This window comes from Oratosquilla oratoria, chromosome 4, assembly GCF_046742065.1.
Source record: "Oratosquilla oratoria isolate Oo_2021 chromosome 4, ASM4674206v1, whole genome shotgun sequence".
Classification (NCBI taxonomy): domain Eukaryota; kingdom Metazoa; phylum Arthropoda; class Malacostraca; order Stomatopoda; family Squillidae; genus Oratosquilla; species Oratosquilla oratoria.
In genome coordinates, this window is record NC_134780.1 from 36,858,147 (window position 1) to 36,873,146 (window position 15,000).

At 38.8% G+C, this 15,000-nt stretch overlaps 1 protein-coding gene across 1 annotated transcript in view; it reads right to left on the reverse strand.

Annotated features, from left to right (window-relative positions):
• LOC143024446 (uncharacterized) overlaps positions 1-13,293 on the reverse strand; it is a 274,639-nt gene extending 261,346 nt beyond the window's left edge. The window contains exons 1-3 of the mRNA XM_076183252.1: positions 13,233-13,293; positions 9,412-9,453; positions 3,955-4,147 (exon numbers count right to left, since the gene is read on the reverse strand). Of these exons, the coding sequence (XP_076039367.1) occupies positions 3,955-4,147; positions 9,412-9,453; positions 13,233-13,293 (296 nt within the window). The remainder of the gene's footprint in view (positions 1-3,954; positions 4,148-9,411; positions 9,454-13,232) is intronic.
• Positions 13,294-15,000: the final 1,707 nt, after the last annotated feature.

Genomic DNA, 15,000 nt, shown 5'->3' on the forward strand with positions numbered 1-15,000 from the left:
ATGCTCCGCCTTTGTAATCCTTTGTGATGGTGGTGGTGTTATAGTGCTGGATGGTGAACTGAACGGACTAGCGTTATTCTCGTGTCTTGGAAGAATCATATCTTTTGTGTTGATGTGATGTTGGGGTTTGTTTATGTGTGCATACGTGTTTCCGTATTGAGGTGGTCAAAGTACGTGGTTGGAGTCAGGTTGTTGTAGATATGTAAAGCCGTTATCACAATGGGCTCTTTTTTCCTTCGACTGTTGGGGCAGATTTGCTGGAGGAACATTATTTTTCTCCAGCATAATATCAAATGACATTCTATGATGGTTTGCCATGGTGATATTACGGCGGAGGAAGTGATGGAGGTGGGCGGTACCGCCGATTAATTGGAGGTCGGAGGAAAAATAGCCCAGTGTGATAACACCTTAAGATACTACATGTGTTCGTGTCTTGTCACGTGCTGTGGGATGCTTTATGTGCCTTGATGACCTCAATTGTCCTCTGGACAAGGAGGAGGAAATGGTTCCCACTAGAAGAAGGGCCATCCACATAGTCTCAATTGTCCTCCGGAGAAGGAGAAAATGGCTCCCTTTAGGAGAAAGACCGTCCACATGGTCTCAATTGTCCTCTGGACAAGGAGGAGCAAATGGTTCCCATTAGAAGAAAGGCCATCCACACGGTCTCAATTGTCCTCTGGACAAGTAGGAGCAAATGGTTCCCTTTATGAGAATGGCCATCCACAGTCTCAATTGTCCTCTAGACAAGGAGAAAATGGCTCCCTTTAGGAGAAAGACCGTCCACGTAGTCTCAATTGTCCTCTGGGCAAGGAGGAGAGAAGGGCTACCTTTAGGAAGAAGGTCCATCCACATACTTTCACTTGTCCTTTGGAACAAGGAGGGCAAATGGTTTCCTTTAGGAGAGAGACCATCCACATAGTCTCAGTTGTCTTCTGGACAAGAAGTGAATGGCTCCTGTTAAGAGAAAGACCATCCACATAGTCTCATTTGTCTTCTAGACAAGGAGGAACGAATGGTTCCATTCATGAGAAAGGCCATCCACATAGTCTCAGTTGTCCTTTGGAACAAGGAGGGCAAATGGTTTCCTTTAGGAGAGAGACCATCCACATAGTCTCAGTTGTCTTCTGGACAAGAAGCAAATGGCTCCTGTTAAGAGAAAGACCATCCACATAGTCTCAATTGTCTTCTAGACAAGGAGGAACAAATGGTTCCATTTATGAGAAAGGCCATCCACATAGTCTCAATTGTCTTCTAAGCAAGGAGAAACAAATGGTTCCATTTATGAGAAAGGCCATCCACATAGTCTCAATTGTCTTCTAGACAAGAAGGAACAAATGGTTCCATTTATGAGAAAGGCCATCCACATGGTCTCAATTGTCCCCCCGGACAAAGAGAAAAATGGCTCCCTTTGTTTAAACCGGTTCAGTTGACCTTCAACTCCAGATGTCATTTTAAAATGCCACCTGACCCTTCGTTTCTTTAAACTAGTTTAGATTCTAACGCTAGAGGACGTGACGTGGTCAACACTCCATGTAATCTAGAATCTGAAGAAGAAGGGATAGGATTTTTGTCTTGAGGTTCAAGGATAGGTCATTATTGAAAGACTCATTCATTTCGTAAGAAGCAACATGTACATATTTTTTGGTCATCTTCAGTAAATCTTATTCCTCTGTTTAACCGTTTCTATCTAGGTCAATGGTTGGTACTGGATTGAGTTGTAATGCGTTTTCTTTTTTAAATGTCAGTCTTCAACCTTCCTCTTGTCAGCGCAAACCTTATTCATTGCCAGGTAAGAAAAGTCTTCAAATTAGACATGAAAACAATACCGTTGTTTTCCCTCCTCTCCACATGCACCCAAAAAAAAAAAAAAAAATAGCAGAGAGAGAGAGAGAAAGAGAGAGAAAGAAAGAGAGAATTTCGTTCACTCTCCCCAGCCGTATCCCTAGGATTCCCCTTCCTATAAAAGGGTATCCTAAAAGCAACATTTGGTATTCAAAGTTCAACATGCAACATTCCTCGCCCACGGCGTCTCGATATTTACCACACATTAGCCTGAATGCCAATTGGCGACACGACTCCGCCCCCCCCCTCGCTCCTTCTCCCACTTCTCTCCCCCCCCAACTCCCCCTCCCCCCCCAACTCCCCCTCCCCGTTCTCCGGCACCAGAAGTCAAGAATCCATAAAAAATCACTTCGAGAAGGTGATGGAAGGTCCTCCCTTTGTCATCTTCGTGTGTGTGTGTGATTCATCGAGGTCTTGGAATACGTGCTGGGCTCGTGGTCGACAGCTGTTACTTTACTGCATGAGAGCTTAGAGCTCGTATTATATGGCTTATGGATAATGTTGTGACCTTACATGCACCATACACACACACACACACATACACACACACACACACACACACAAACACACACACACACACACACACATACACACAAGTACACACAGGCACACCTCATTGCCTTCTTGCACAGGGGAGACAGTAACGGCTTGCAGTGTTAGTGAAACTCTCAAGCCACGAGTGAGACTCGAACTTGGAGTTCCAGCCAGAGAAGTCAAGACAGTAATCATTACACCAGCAAATATGAAATATATATCTTTATGTTCGACTGAAAGGATTCATATGTTGTATAATACTTGATCAATATTCTAAGAATTTTGTATGACCCTTGACCCAAGCGGCGTGACAAGGGAAAGGTATGTCCATCCACAAGGCGCTAAAATGGGGAACGTAATATTATATATATATATACATATACATATATATATATATATATATATATATATATATATATATATATGTATATATATATATATATCTATGTATATATATATATATATGTTGGGGTGGTGCTGGCTTGGAATGAATATATACTTTGATGCAGCTACTCCCTCTAATAAGAGGGAAAGGTACTTTGGAATATAGATATACATGTGCGTATGTACATGGGTATGAATGTTTGTATGTAGATACTATCCGACAGTTTTATTCGGTTTGAAAAAAAAATTGAATAAACACACAAATGAATTAATAAACAGAGATGACTCATGTAAAATGAACACAAATGTGAATATAGATAACAGCATCTGCTCATCAAGAAGTGTTGTAGATTTAAGTTCTAACTTCTACAAACACACACACACGCGCGCACACACGCACACACACACATACACACACACACACATACACACACACACACACACACACACACACACACACACACACACACACACACACACACACACACACACACACACACACACAACTCGTGGCGTAGTTGGTAAAGTTCCCGGGTACCATTACGGAGGTCCGGGTTCGAATTCCGCCCAGGGCTGAAATAATTTCAGTATCGTTGCGCTGCGGGTTGTTACTCCAACTCGTGGGCGGGGAGTTGTGTGTGTGTGTGTGTGTGTGTGTGTGTGTGTGTGTGTGTGTGTGTGTGTGTGTGTGTGTGTGTGTGTGTGTGTGTGTGTGTGTGTGTGTGTGTGTGTGTGTGTGTGTGTGTGTGTGTGTGTGTGTGTGTGTGTGTGCGGGTAAGGTCACAGCATTACCCATAGATCGGTCATATACGAGCTCTGAGCTCTCTTCCGGGAGGGGAATAGCAGTCGATCACGAGTCCAACACGTGATCCAAAGACCATGGTGAATCTCACATACATACACATATGATAATTGGAAATCAAAGACATAGACTCAGTTGGAGCTGTTCATGAATGTGAAGCCAGATATCATAAATTGAAGAGTAGGAGAGGGGGACCAACGAGCGTTCCTCCTTTCCTGTATACTTCAATTAGGTAAACATACACACACACACACACACACACACACACACACACACACACACACACACACACACACACACACACACACACACACACACACACTTACATAGTGTGTGTGTGTGTGTGTGTGTGTGTGTGTGTACGTATGCATGGTATAAAAAATAGACATTACCTGGTAATGACGATCATCCGTGACGTCATGCAAAGGTCATCTTCCAGGTAATCCAAGGCCCGACGGGGTAGGAGCTGGGCGGGACCCATGTAAGTGGGGCTCAACTCTCCATTCTTCACATTATTTTCCCTAAGACTTTTCCTGTTCACAATTTTATTCGTGACGCAGCGTAGTTGCAGCTTCAGGGATTTGTCTGACAGCAAATTAAATAGTATCAGTTATGTGCTACAGGCAGATGAGGTGGTAAATGGGTTATGTATTTAACGTGAGGAAAGAAACACGGGACTGTGCAGAAAAAGGGTTTCGTGATGAAGAAAATAACACAACACTTGACCCGTCTGGAATCAAGTCGACATGAAAAATTAATGTTATGGTCTACTGTTGATTCATTTTGTCCTTAGATCAGGTAATTTTCAGTTTCGCCAAGTTATAGTGTCTGGCATTTGGCTCCTCCCACTCCTGGTCGGCCCCGTCCTCTGATTGGATGACGCAGCCGTTCCCTGTAGAAGTGCTGACTCACTATCATTGGTTGACTGCAGCATTTGGGTGGATTATGGGACTGTGATTGGTCGGTTCATTTGTTGCGTCACAACACAATACGATATGAAACGTAACTGGCTCCTGCAGAGCCCCGGGTTCTCTTTCTTACCCTCGTCTTTACGAAGTTTCTTTACAGCAACATTGATTAAGCTTAGAGATGAACCATATCATAGAATAAAAACGATAGTAAATAGGTAAATAAAGAAACGAATAAGTAGATAAAACAAGAAAATAACGAAAAGGAAATTAAGTATATGTGTGTATATATTCATATATATATATATATATATACATGTGTGTGTGTGTGTGTGTGTGTGTGTGTGTGTGTGTGTGTGTGTGTGTGTGTGTGTGTGTACAACACTGAATGGGTCCCAGTGAACAGATTTACATTTATCAATCACAATTCACTTTAATTCTAAGCCATCAACATCGAGAAACTCGAGGAGGCCAACATGCAGAAATTGAAACGTGGTACAGCCAAGGACTCAAACCTGGGCTAGCACGTGACAAGTGATCGTGGCTTAACCGATTATGCCTCTCTTGATGGCGCAATCGAGTTTCTCGATGTTGATGGCTTAGAATTAAAGTTAATTGTGGTTGATAAATGTACGTGTGTATATATGTATATATATATATATATATATATATATATATATATATATGCAATAAGAACACTAGGAACGTGTGTTTTATAAATGCAAGGTAACCACTTTAGAAAATAAACAAACGGAGCAGAGCGCTTTCGTAATTTACACTGAAGATGTAATATACGAAAACGCTCTGCTCCGTTTGTTTATTTTCTTAAGTGGTTACCTTGCATATATATATATATATATATATATATATATATATATATATATATATATATATATATATATGTATATATATATATATATATATATATATATATATATACATACTGTATGTGTGTGCGTGTGCGCCTGTATGTATGTATTCCTGGAATTAGCATGAAGTCCTCAAACCCTTTCCCCTGTGTCATTGGCCCCGCCCTCATGCCTTCATCGTCAGCTGGGATCTTCATCACTGTCGTTCTCCGCCAAGTCTTTTTTTTTTTCGCTTTGTGGTGTCATCACCCAGGTCTTCATCTGATGATCTCTTTCTTCTGAGGTTGCCTTTAATGTTCTTTAAAAAATAAATGGCCATATACACTGCTCCAACATTTTTTTTATTTCCTAGCGTTACACACGTGTAGTTAACAACTGTTGCGGACACCATGACTTACTAAAAGCGTGTGAACATTGTCACTGTTGTTGTTTGTTGTTGCATCAAGACTATTTCATTCTCGAAATTATTTTTTTGAAAGAAAAACGTCGTATACATATGTCACGTACAATCAAAGGCACATTTCCTTACTTCTGATAATCCATGTAGCAGGTTCGGATGTTGGCAGTGGTACATCATCCATAGTGGCAACAAGCAATAGCATTGTATAAAGTCGACATGTACATTCACGAGCAAAACTTTTGACCCAACCAGATTATTTTATGAAACGAAATTCAAATCGTTGTCTGACATTTTTTCTATCTATTCAAGAAAATTGCTTAACGTGAAGTTAAATACTACGTAGGAAAACATATGACGTACTCAACCAAAAAAAAAAAAATTATATTGAACTTGTGAGTACTCTAGCGTGGGCCAAAACTTTTTCTCCTGACTTTACATAATAACAACACATAAATCTGGCCGCGCTCGTTCTAAGCTAATGGAACTTGTTTGAGGTTTAACTAATCTAGTATCTAGTCCGGAAAAGGGTTTCTTTATCTAATTAAAACCGCTCTGGGGGCAGTCATAACATCTATAAGACCGGATGTTAATTGTTAATAGATATTACGTGATAGTTAAAGAGTCATAGCTAGTTGAATGTGAATAGATAATCAATAGGTAATGATTAATTCTTAATAATAGCTAATTGTTGATAGTCAATAGTTTATGGTTGATTGTCATTTGTCTACAGTTATGCTCAAACAATATTTATAATTGTGATTTAATTGTTATAGTTATAACCATAGAAATTGTTGTATACTTATGTAGTTATATAGGTATGTAGTTATATAATTATATGGTTATTTATTTATATTGCTCTATTGTTATATAGTTATAAGGCTATATAAAAGTATAGTTATATGGTTGTATAGTAATATAATTACATAGTCACTCAGTTATGTAGTTACTTAGTTACATAGTTATATAGTTATATAGCTCTTTCATTTCATAGGTATATAATTATAGTCATATGAATATATGATTACATAGTTATATAATTATAAAGTTACATAGCCACACAATTATGTCGTTACATAGTTATATAGTTCCATAGTCTTATATAATTATAGTGTGAATTGAATATATAGTTATATGGTTTTAAAATTACATAGTCATACAGTTATAGTTTAACAGTTATATAATTCTATAGTTACAAAGTTATAATGCCATAGAGTTGGGACATTGCTACAAGTTAGAGAAGTTGAGTGAAGATTACAAAGTATTACAAAGGAGGAGCATGAGGCCGGGGGACCTTTTGGTTCATAACTAGGTCGGATGTAAAGAAAAATTATAATAAAAATAGATAAATAGATAAATAGATAATAATAAATGATAAATAGATAAATGATATGACAGATGAACAGATAAAGGATAATGATTTATGATAAATGGTAAATAAAATAAAAATGAGCATAAAAATAAAAGCGACTCTCTTCTCTCTGGAGAGGCCTTAGTGAGAAACTATTCAGGGATAAAACTCGTACCTAGACTCATATCTTCTTCACCCATCTTTCCCAAGTTAGTTATATTCTATAGTTTTTGTTTCAGTTTTATATATAGTAATAAGTTAGATTATAGTTACAGTTATATTTCATATTGTTAAATAGTTATATAGTTTGAATTACACTTCATAGTTATACTTAAAAAAATAGTTATAATCTGCATTATAGTAACAATAAGAGTTATAATTAAGACCATACAAATGGGATTAAAGTTGTGATTATAGTTTAGGCTATATGAATACTTTAGCTATAGGGCTATAGCCTTATAGCTATATACTTACATTTGCATTTAAAGTTATTATTTTGAGACATTCTGACAAGTTATCATTATTGTCATTGTTATGATTATATTTATAGTTACATAGTTGTAGTAATAGGTATTATATTTCTCTATATTTATAGTTACATTTATAGATAGTGTCATGTGTTTTATAGTTATGATTAGAGCTGTAGTTATATTTATACTTGTATTTAAACTTATGTATTTCTATAGTTATAGTGTTGTCATAGTTACAGATACAGTTTTATATACTGTATATATATATATATATATATATATATATATATATATATATATATATATATATATATATGTATATATATATATGTGTGTGTGTGTGTGTGTGTGTGTGTGTGTGTGTGTGTGTGTGTGTGTGTGTGTGTGTGTGTGTGTGTGTGTGTGTGTGTGTGTGTGTGTGTGTGTGTGTGTGTGTGTGTGTGTGTGTGTGTGTGTGTGTGTGTGTGTGTGTGTGTGTGTGTTTGTATGTGTGTGTGTGTGTGTGTGTGTGTGTGTGTGTGTGTGTGTGTGTGTGTGTGTGTGTGTGTGTGTAGGTAGATAGATATAGATATATAGCTACAATTATAGTTGTTATAGTAGCATTTATAGTTACATAGATATGGCTATATTTAGTTATTATTATCTGATAGTACAGTAGTTACTAGTTCGTCCTCTAAATGATAGAATGATAGAATAGAATGAGACCTCCGTTCACTTCTAGAAGGCTAGATGGTCTTTCTGTGTGAGATGAATAAGAAACTAGAGTATACAACTGTATTCTTGGTGGCCTAGAGTCTTCCTATTGTATAAATAGAACATAAATCTATACAGTATTTCGGTCTTTGAATAAGTCCTATAGGGAGGAACGAGGACCCCTGACCCTCAGAGGCGTCTTGGCAGACTCTTAGTCTTCGGGACGGGATCTACCAGAAGCACCCTTGGGGTCACCGGTGCTCGGAAGAACCACATCGATTGTGTCTTGGTCATTGAGAGCCTGAAGTGATCTCTCCTTAGTGTCGAGTGAAGCAGACGAGGGATCTAAGTTAGGATCGGACTTGATGAGAACCAGACTGTGGGTTATTGTAACCAAATGCCAAATGGACACAAGTTACAAGAAGATGTTTCTGTTGAACGAAATGTAATGATACGAACGAAATGATGTGAAATGTAATAGGATGAAATGACACGAAGGAAGAATTGGATCAAGGAGAGTAAAAAACCGGAACTTCGAAAATAAGATGTCAAAATGAAACTAAAAAACACACACGAAAACAAAATAAAATAAAAGAAAAACAAACTAAGAGTGAAGAAATAGAAGCTTCAGAACTTGAACAAGCAAACATTAATATAAAACCACAGACTTATCCCCTGTAGCACATTGCCGTACTTTATAAACTTGATTCTGTTTAGCGTTAGAATATTATTATGAGCCTTTCAGACAATTCCCATCCTTCTGCTAGGCGACATTAATGCGACTTTATAAAAAAAAAAAAAAAAGTGATTCAGATCATTCTTTCTTGATAAATGAACTTAATATCACCGAACAAATCGTAGATATAGTGACACACAATCTACGACACTTTATCTACAAGATACACAATAACACTATAAATCACTTGACCCAAAACAAAGCAAAAAGAAAACATCTCTTTCTTACATCATCATCACATCACACCCACTGCCCTCAACCAGCTGGGATCACCTACTACGCCAGCTGGCTGTCACTGTTACACTCCCTTCCTCCTCCTCCTCCTTTTCTCGCCACCTCCACAATATCGCGCCATGACAGGCCCACTCGCGCATCGCACCTCCACACCTCCACTCAACAACCTCCTCCAAGGCTCTCGCACACACCGACCGACCGCGCACCCGCCAACTCCAAAGGTAACCGAGACACTGACTCGTTGATTTGGCCCTCTCAACTCTCACCACTCCACCGTACTCACCCACCCACTCTCCACCACCTCATCCCCTTCCTACTCCTCTTTGTATTTCTCCTCCTCTTCCTCCTCTTCCTCCTCCTTCTTCTCTTCTTTATCCTTCTTCGAGAACTTCATGTTCAGTTTCTTCTTGACATTCTCATTTTCCTCCTCCTCTTCCTTCTTCTCCCTCACCTCCTCCTTCTTCCTCTTTTCCTTCTTCCTCTTCTTCTCTCTCTCCTCTTCCTTCTCCTCTTTTCCTATTTCTTCTCCTTCTCTCTTCTCCCCCTCTCTCCTTCTACTTATCCTCCTCCTTCTCCCCTCTCTCCTTCTCCCTTCTCTTCTTCTCTTCCTCCACCTTTTCTTTCTCCTTACTCTCATCCTCATCTTCATCTCATCCCTCTCCTCTTCTTCTTCCTCCTCCTCCTTCTCCTCCTCCTCCTCCTCCTCCTCCTCCTCTTCTTCTTCTTCCTCTCCTTTTGTCTCCTTCGAACCCTCCAACCTCATCTTCACAATTCTCTTCTTCCTCTTCATCGCTTCCTTACTGAATCTTGTAATTTTCGTACCTCTTCCTTTCTCTATCATTCTTCTGTTTCTCGTCTTTATACTTCAGATCATCCCCGATGATTCTTCACTTTATACTTCTTATACTTCTTCGTACACTTCCACCTCTTTGACTTCTTTAGTTCAAAATTCTTCCTTTTTGAACAAGTTGATCTACGAAACACAGTTCTGTAATTGGGAATTTAAAAAATCTGAAATTTCCAATATTTGGATTGAAAGCGAATTAAAACAAAAACAATACCAGTGATTACTTGGTATCAGTGATTTTATATTTTTTTCGAATATTGGATATTTCTTATTGCCCAACAGAGAGAACAATCTGTACTCAAAGTTCTGTTCTCATTAAGTTTATCTTTTATTTTTCCCATTTCTCTGGTATATACTTCAAAACAAAAACCACATTGATGGAATTCTCAAGGTTTACTTTTTTTCTTCATGGTGTATCAACCAAAGGATCTGCTGCTGATATATACTTAGAGGTATAATACAAAACGTATTAAAGTGAACACACAGAGAAAAATATGAACAAAATAGTTAATCAAACAACTAGATAGGGTGACAAAAGGACAGATAGAATAACATCCAGAAAGACACGAAGAAGAACGGAAAGACAAGTAAATACACATACAAGACAGACAGACAGACAGACAGACAGTTACGTAGAGATAACTAAACAAAAGGACAGATGAAGACATAGACATTCAGATGAAAGGAAAAACGTCGATTACTCATAATACGGAGCTTTCGGAAGAGAGGTAAGGCTGTATTCCGATCCCAAGTATAAATATTTTCGTTCTTCCACGTATCCTTTAAGAAGGATATACGGTGTCATACGAAGAGACGGTCAGAAATGACACCATATGGAGGAGACTAGGAGTGGAGTCCATCTTGAACCTCACTGAGGAGTCCCGGCTATGTTACTGTGTGTGTGTGTGTGTGTGTGTGTGTGTGTGTGTGTGTGTGTGTGTGTGTGTGTGTGTGTGTGTGTGTGTGTGTGTGTGTGTGTGTGTGTGTGTGTGTGTGTGTGTGTGTGTGTGTGTGTGTGTGTGTGTGTGTGTGTGTGCGCACCATGTAAAGAGCAGAGAGCCCAAAAATAGTCCACGAAGTCTACTGTTGCCAAAAGGGAAAGTGACCAATTGGAAGACTCGGCAAACGATGTCTGGAGACCATCAGCGAAGCCATCTCAAGGAGAGGAAATACCTTAGCGCAAGTGGAAGGGGCTTTGTCTTGACAGGACGTCAAGTCCTAACAAGAAGATGGTGAGTCGTTATGGTGAGCCTTTAAAACGACTGTATATTAAGCAAAACTCTTGTTTTAAACAAGTGAATATCAACTACAAAATATCAAGGTCGGAGAAACGAGGACGAAGCTGATTCCAGCATAGAGAATGTACTGTAGAAGGGATCAGAGTATGAACTTCTCTTTGTATATTTACATTCCTTTCTGTCCGAAAGAAAAAACAAGATGTCGAAGATGGAATTGTTCCGCCAAGAAAAAAAAATAGTAATCTGGGGCAGAAATGGCAAATATTAATAAAATCAATAAAAATAAGTATTAATAGGAGCACCAGTCTTCCTCCAAGATTGGCTTTGAACAGCTAAATTGACTTGGGATTACTATCAGCTCCTTTTCCGACGAGGGATCTCAAGGCAAAGACAAAAGACCAAACGTGGAGAGTTTTTGACTGGTAAAAAAAGTATATATATATATATATATATATTATATATATATATATATATATATAAACACCTAAATTGAGTTGGGGTTACTATCAGCTCCTTCTCCGACGAGGGATTTCAAGGCAAAGACAAAAGACCAAACGTAGAGTTTATGACTGTTAAAAAAAGTATGTATATATATATATATATATATATATATATATATATACACACCAAAGACTTTTCCCCCTTACGCGGGGGGTAGCCAAAAAGAAAAAGGCATAGAAATCACTCCCACCCATTTCAATTCCCATATATTCCACTCCCCTCCACCCTCCTCCCTCCCTCCTATCTTGGCACCTCCTGTGATGTCTGAAGGCATCAGTGAATAAAAAGGATTTTTTTTTCTTGAGACCTTGCTAAGCTGCCCATCGAATATATAGAGCAATATTACAAATAAAAGTGAAGAGTAATGATAGACCAATAATTCCCAACCTCGTGCTTGCGAGCACTCTTTCATTGTAGGCCTAATTCTGGCAAGGATAATGTTCATAATGTAAGACGACTTCTTACCAGCTAATGATTTCCAAAATGTGCAAGCTTTACTTGTAAATACTCTGCGAAAATAATTTAAGGTTTTCGTGGCTTTTGAAATTAATCTTAGTAATTTTTTTTCATGATTTAAGGTGTTCTCAAAAAGTAGAACGTCAAAGAGTCCCAATAATATTCATTGACAGTGTGACTGCTATGAACTCCAACCGACTATGTTCCCTATTATTTGTGGGGATAGATTTCCCGGCAGTGATCACTCTATTTCTCTCATGTCTAATGATGTTCTTTTTCCTTTTCTATTGACGAGGAGCCGCATTTTTTCCTCCTGTGATTGAGGAGTTGATTTTTCTCTCTCTTTTTCGTTCGTGACCATATTTTATCCTATGTCCATTACATTATATCGGTTTCTACTGAACTTACGATTTTCTTCCTTGTATCGATTTCTTGTAACTGATTTTCATTTCCCCAATTAATCTTCCTTATATTTTTTGTTATTTTCCCCAACTTACTGCGCTTGTTGAGATCATCTGGTTGATTTATTTTATGCTCTAATCCCCCTTTTTTCCAGCAACCTTTTTGGTTTCCATCTCCCCTTCTTTATCGTCTTTATCCCATTTCTGTCTCCATTTCTTGCTATTTTGATTCATCACCACGTAATAGCATCCTTATTGGAATTTCCTCGTCTTTTTTTATATTTCTATTTTTCTTATTTATTTATTTATTTATCTATTTATTTTGATTCATCACCACGTAATAGCATCCTTATTGGAATTTCCTCGTCTTTTTTAATATTTCTATTTTTCTTATTTATTTATCTATTCATTTATTTATTCATTTATTTATTTTGATGCATCACCACGTAATAGCATCCTTATTGGAATTTCCTCGTCTTTTTTAATATTTCTTTTTTTCTTATTTATTTGTTTATTTATTTTTATTCGGAAACAAGCTGTTATGACTAATTGACTGTAACGTCGCTTACCGTCGCTGCTCCTTCTCTGCCTTTCCGGTTGACTTTCAGATTCCTGTTTCACACAGTACATCCTGAGACCCTTTGGTATCCATCTTCCACCGTAGCCACTCAACACCTTCGACAGCGCGTTGGATGTGAAGCGATATCCTTTCCTGTTTTCGAAAGTGAACTCCCTGCCCTCCTCCTCCTCGACCGGTTGTGAAATAGGGCGAAAAACCTTGTAGACTTATGCCACTTCTGATGGCATCTGCTCGATTTCCTTCCAGTCTTCACGAGTGACCACTTCATTGTCTGTATTGACGTGCGTGATGTACCCCTTTCCCCGGGAAACTACGTGTTCCCTATTTCAAGACGTTTTGGGGGATTAACACGGCTTCCCGACGGTTCTGGAGGACTGGTGCACCACATAAACCATTCTGCTACAGAATGTGGACGCGCTGAAGGTCCCCTTCTCTCCCACCCTCCATACGTCTGCATCGGTAGCCACCCCGAAGTCCCACCGCTTCACCAGGAGTCACAAGACCTACTGGTACTATAACCACAAGATCGAAGAGGCCAAACACAGTCTCCGACGTGTCTCCTCGGAACAGGAGACAAGCCAACCTGATCAACCTCAGCGCGGTTATTAGTAGTGCACACAAGAAAGGAGAAACTGGTCAGGGAGTTTGCCTCCCGCACCAGCAGAGGAGTCCGTGACACGCAGGACCGCCTGCATGACGAACGGCAAACTCAGGTCACACACATGTTAGATCATCTTGCACTAATGTCCTCTTCACGAGTGAGTTGCTGGGCACACAGTCCCAGTTGGACACTCGTGTAGAGCAGTGGTTCTCAACCTGTGGTTTATGGAACTCTATTGGGCCACGAGGGTCAATAAAAAGGGACCGCCAACCAAAAGCCACTAGCAGTTAAGGGATGCAAAACGATTAAATTTACTGTTGAAGTCATCTCCAGTAGGTTAAGGAACAGCAGTGCATAACTACGGGGGCATATGTGAAAGTAGGTTGAGAACCCCGGCTGTAGAGGACCTGGTCACTTCATGCCCGAGGGCGTTTTAAGGAAATCTTATCTGAGCCCTGGACACTGGAGAACTGCATACCACAGGCTGGGGCCCATAGCTTAGCCCTGTTCGATGTGCTGATCTGTAATGTTCTGGAGCCCACTTTATAGGGTAACCAGGACAAGTAACAGTTATCGGGAACTATTAAAAATCGAATCGGAACTTGGTACTCGCAGGGTAGGACCGATACCAAACTGATTCGTTTAAATAATTTATATAGATTAGCCTTTAAATAACGCTGGCAGAATAACCACTGAATAAAGTTTGCAAAATAGTCATTAATTGTGCAAAATAATCATTAAGTAGAATTTTACAAAAACTCATTAAATGAAGTTTTACAAAATAGCCACCAGATAGAAGTTTACAAAATAGTCATTGAATAAAAAAAATCACATAATCATTGAATGAAACTTTACAAAATAACCACGAGATAGAAATTTACAGAATTACCGTTACACAAAAAATACAGAATAACCATTGAATGAAATTTACAAAATGGCCACAGAATAAAAGTTTACAATTTGACCACAGTGGGTTACAAATGCAGCAGTTTTTTACCTCAGTAACTCCCAATCAATTTTCCCTTTGTTGCTGAAACCTTTGTTTATAATGGCCGCTCTTTTTTTTCCAAAATCTTTGACTTAAACACAGTCTATCCCATTTCCTTTATTACTTTATAATCAGAAGCTACCTAACAGACTCATATGTCATAATAAT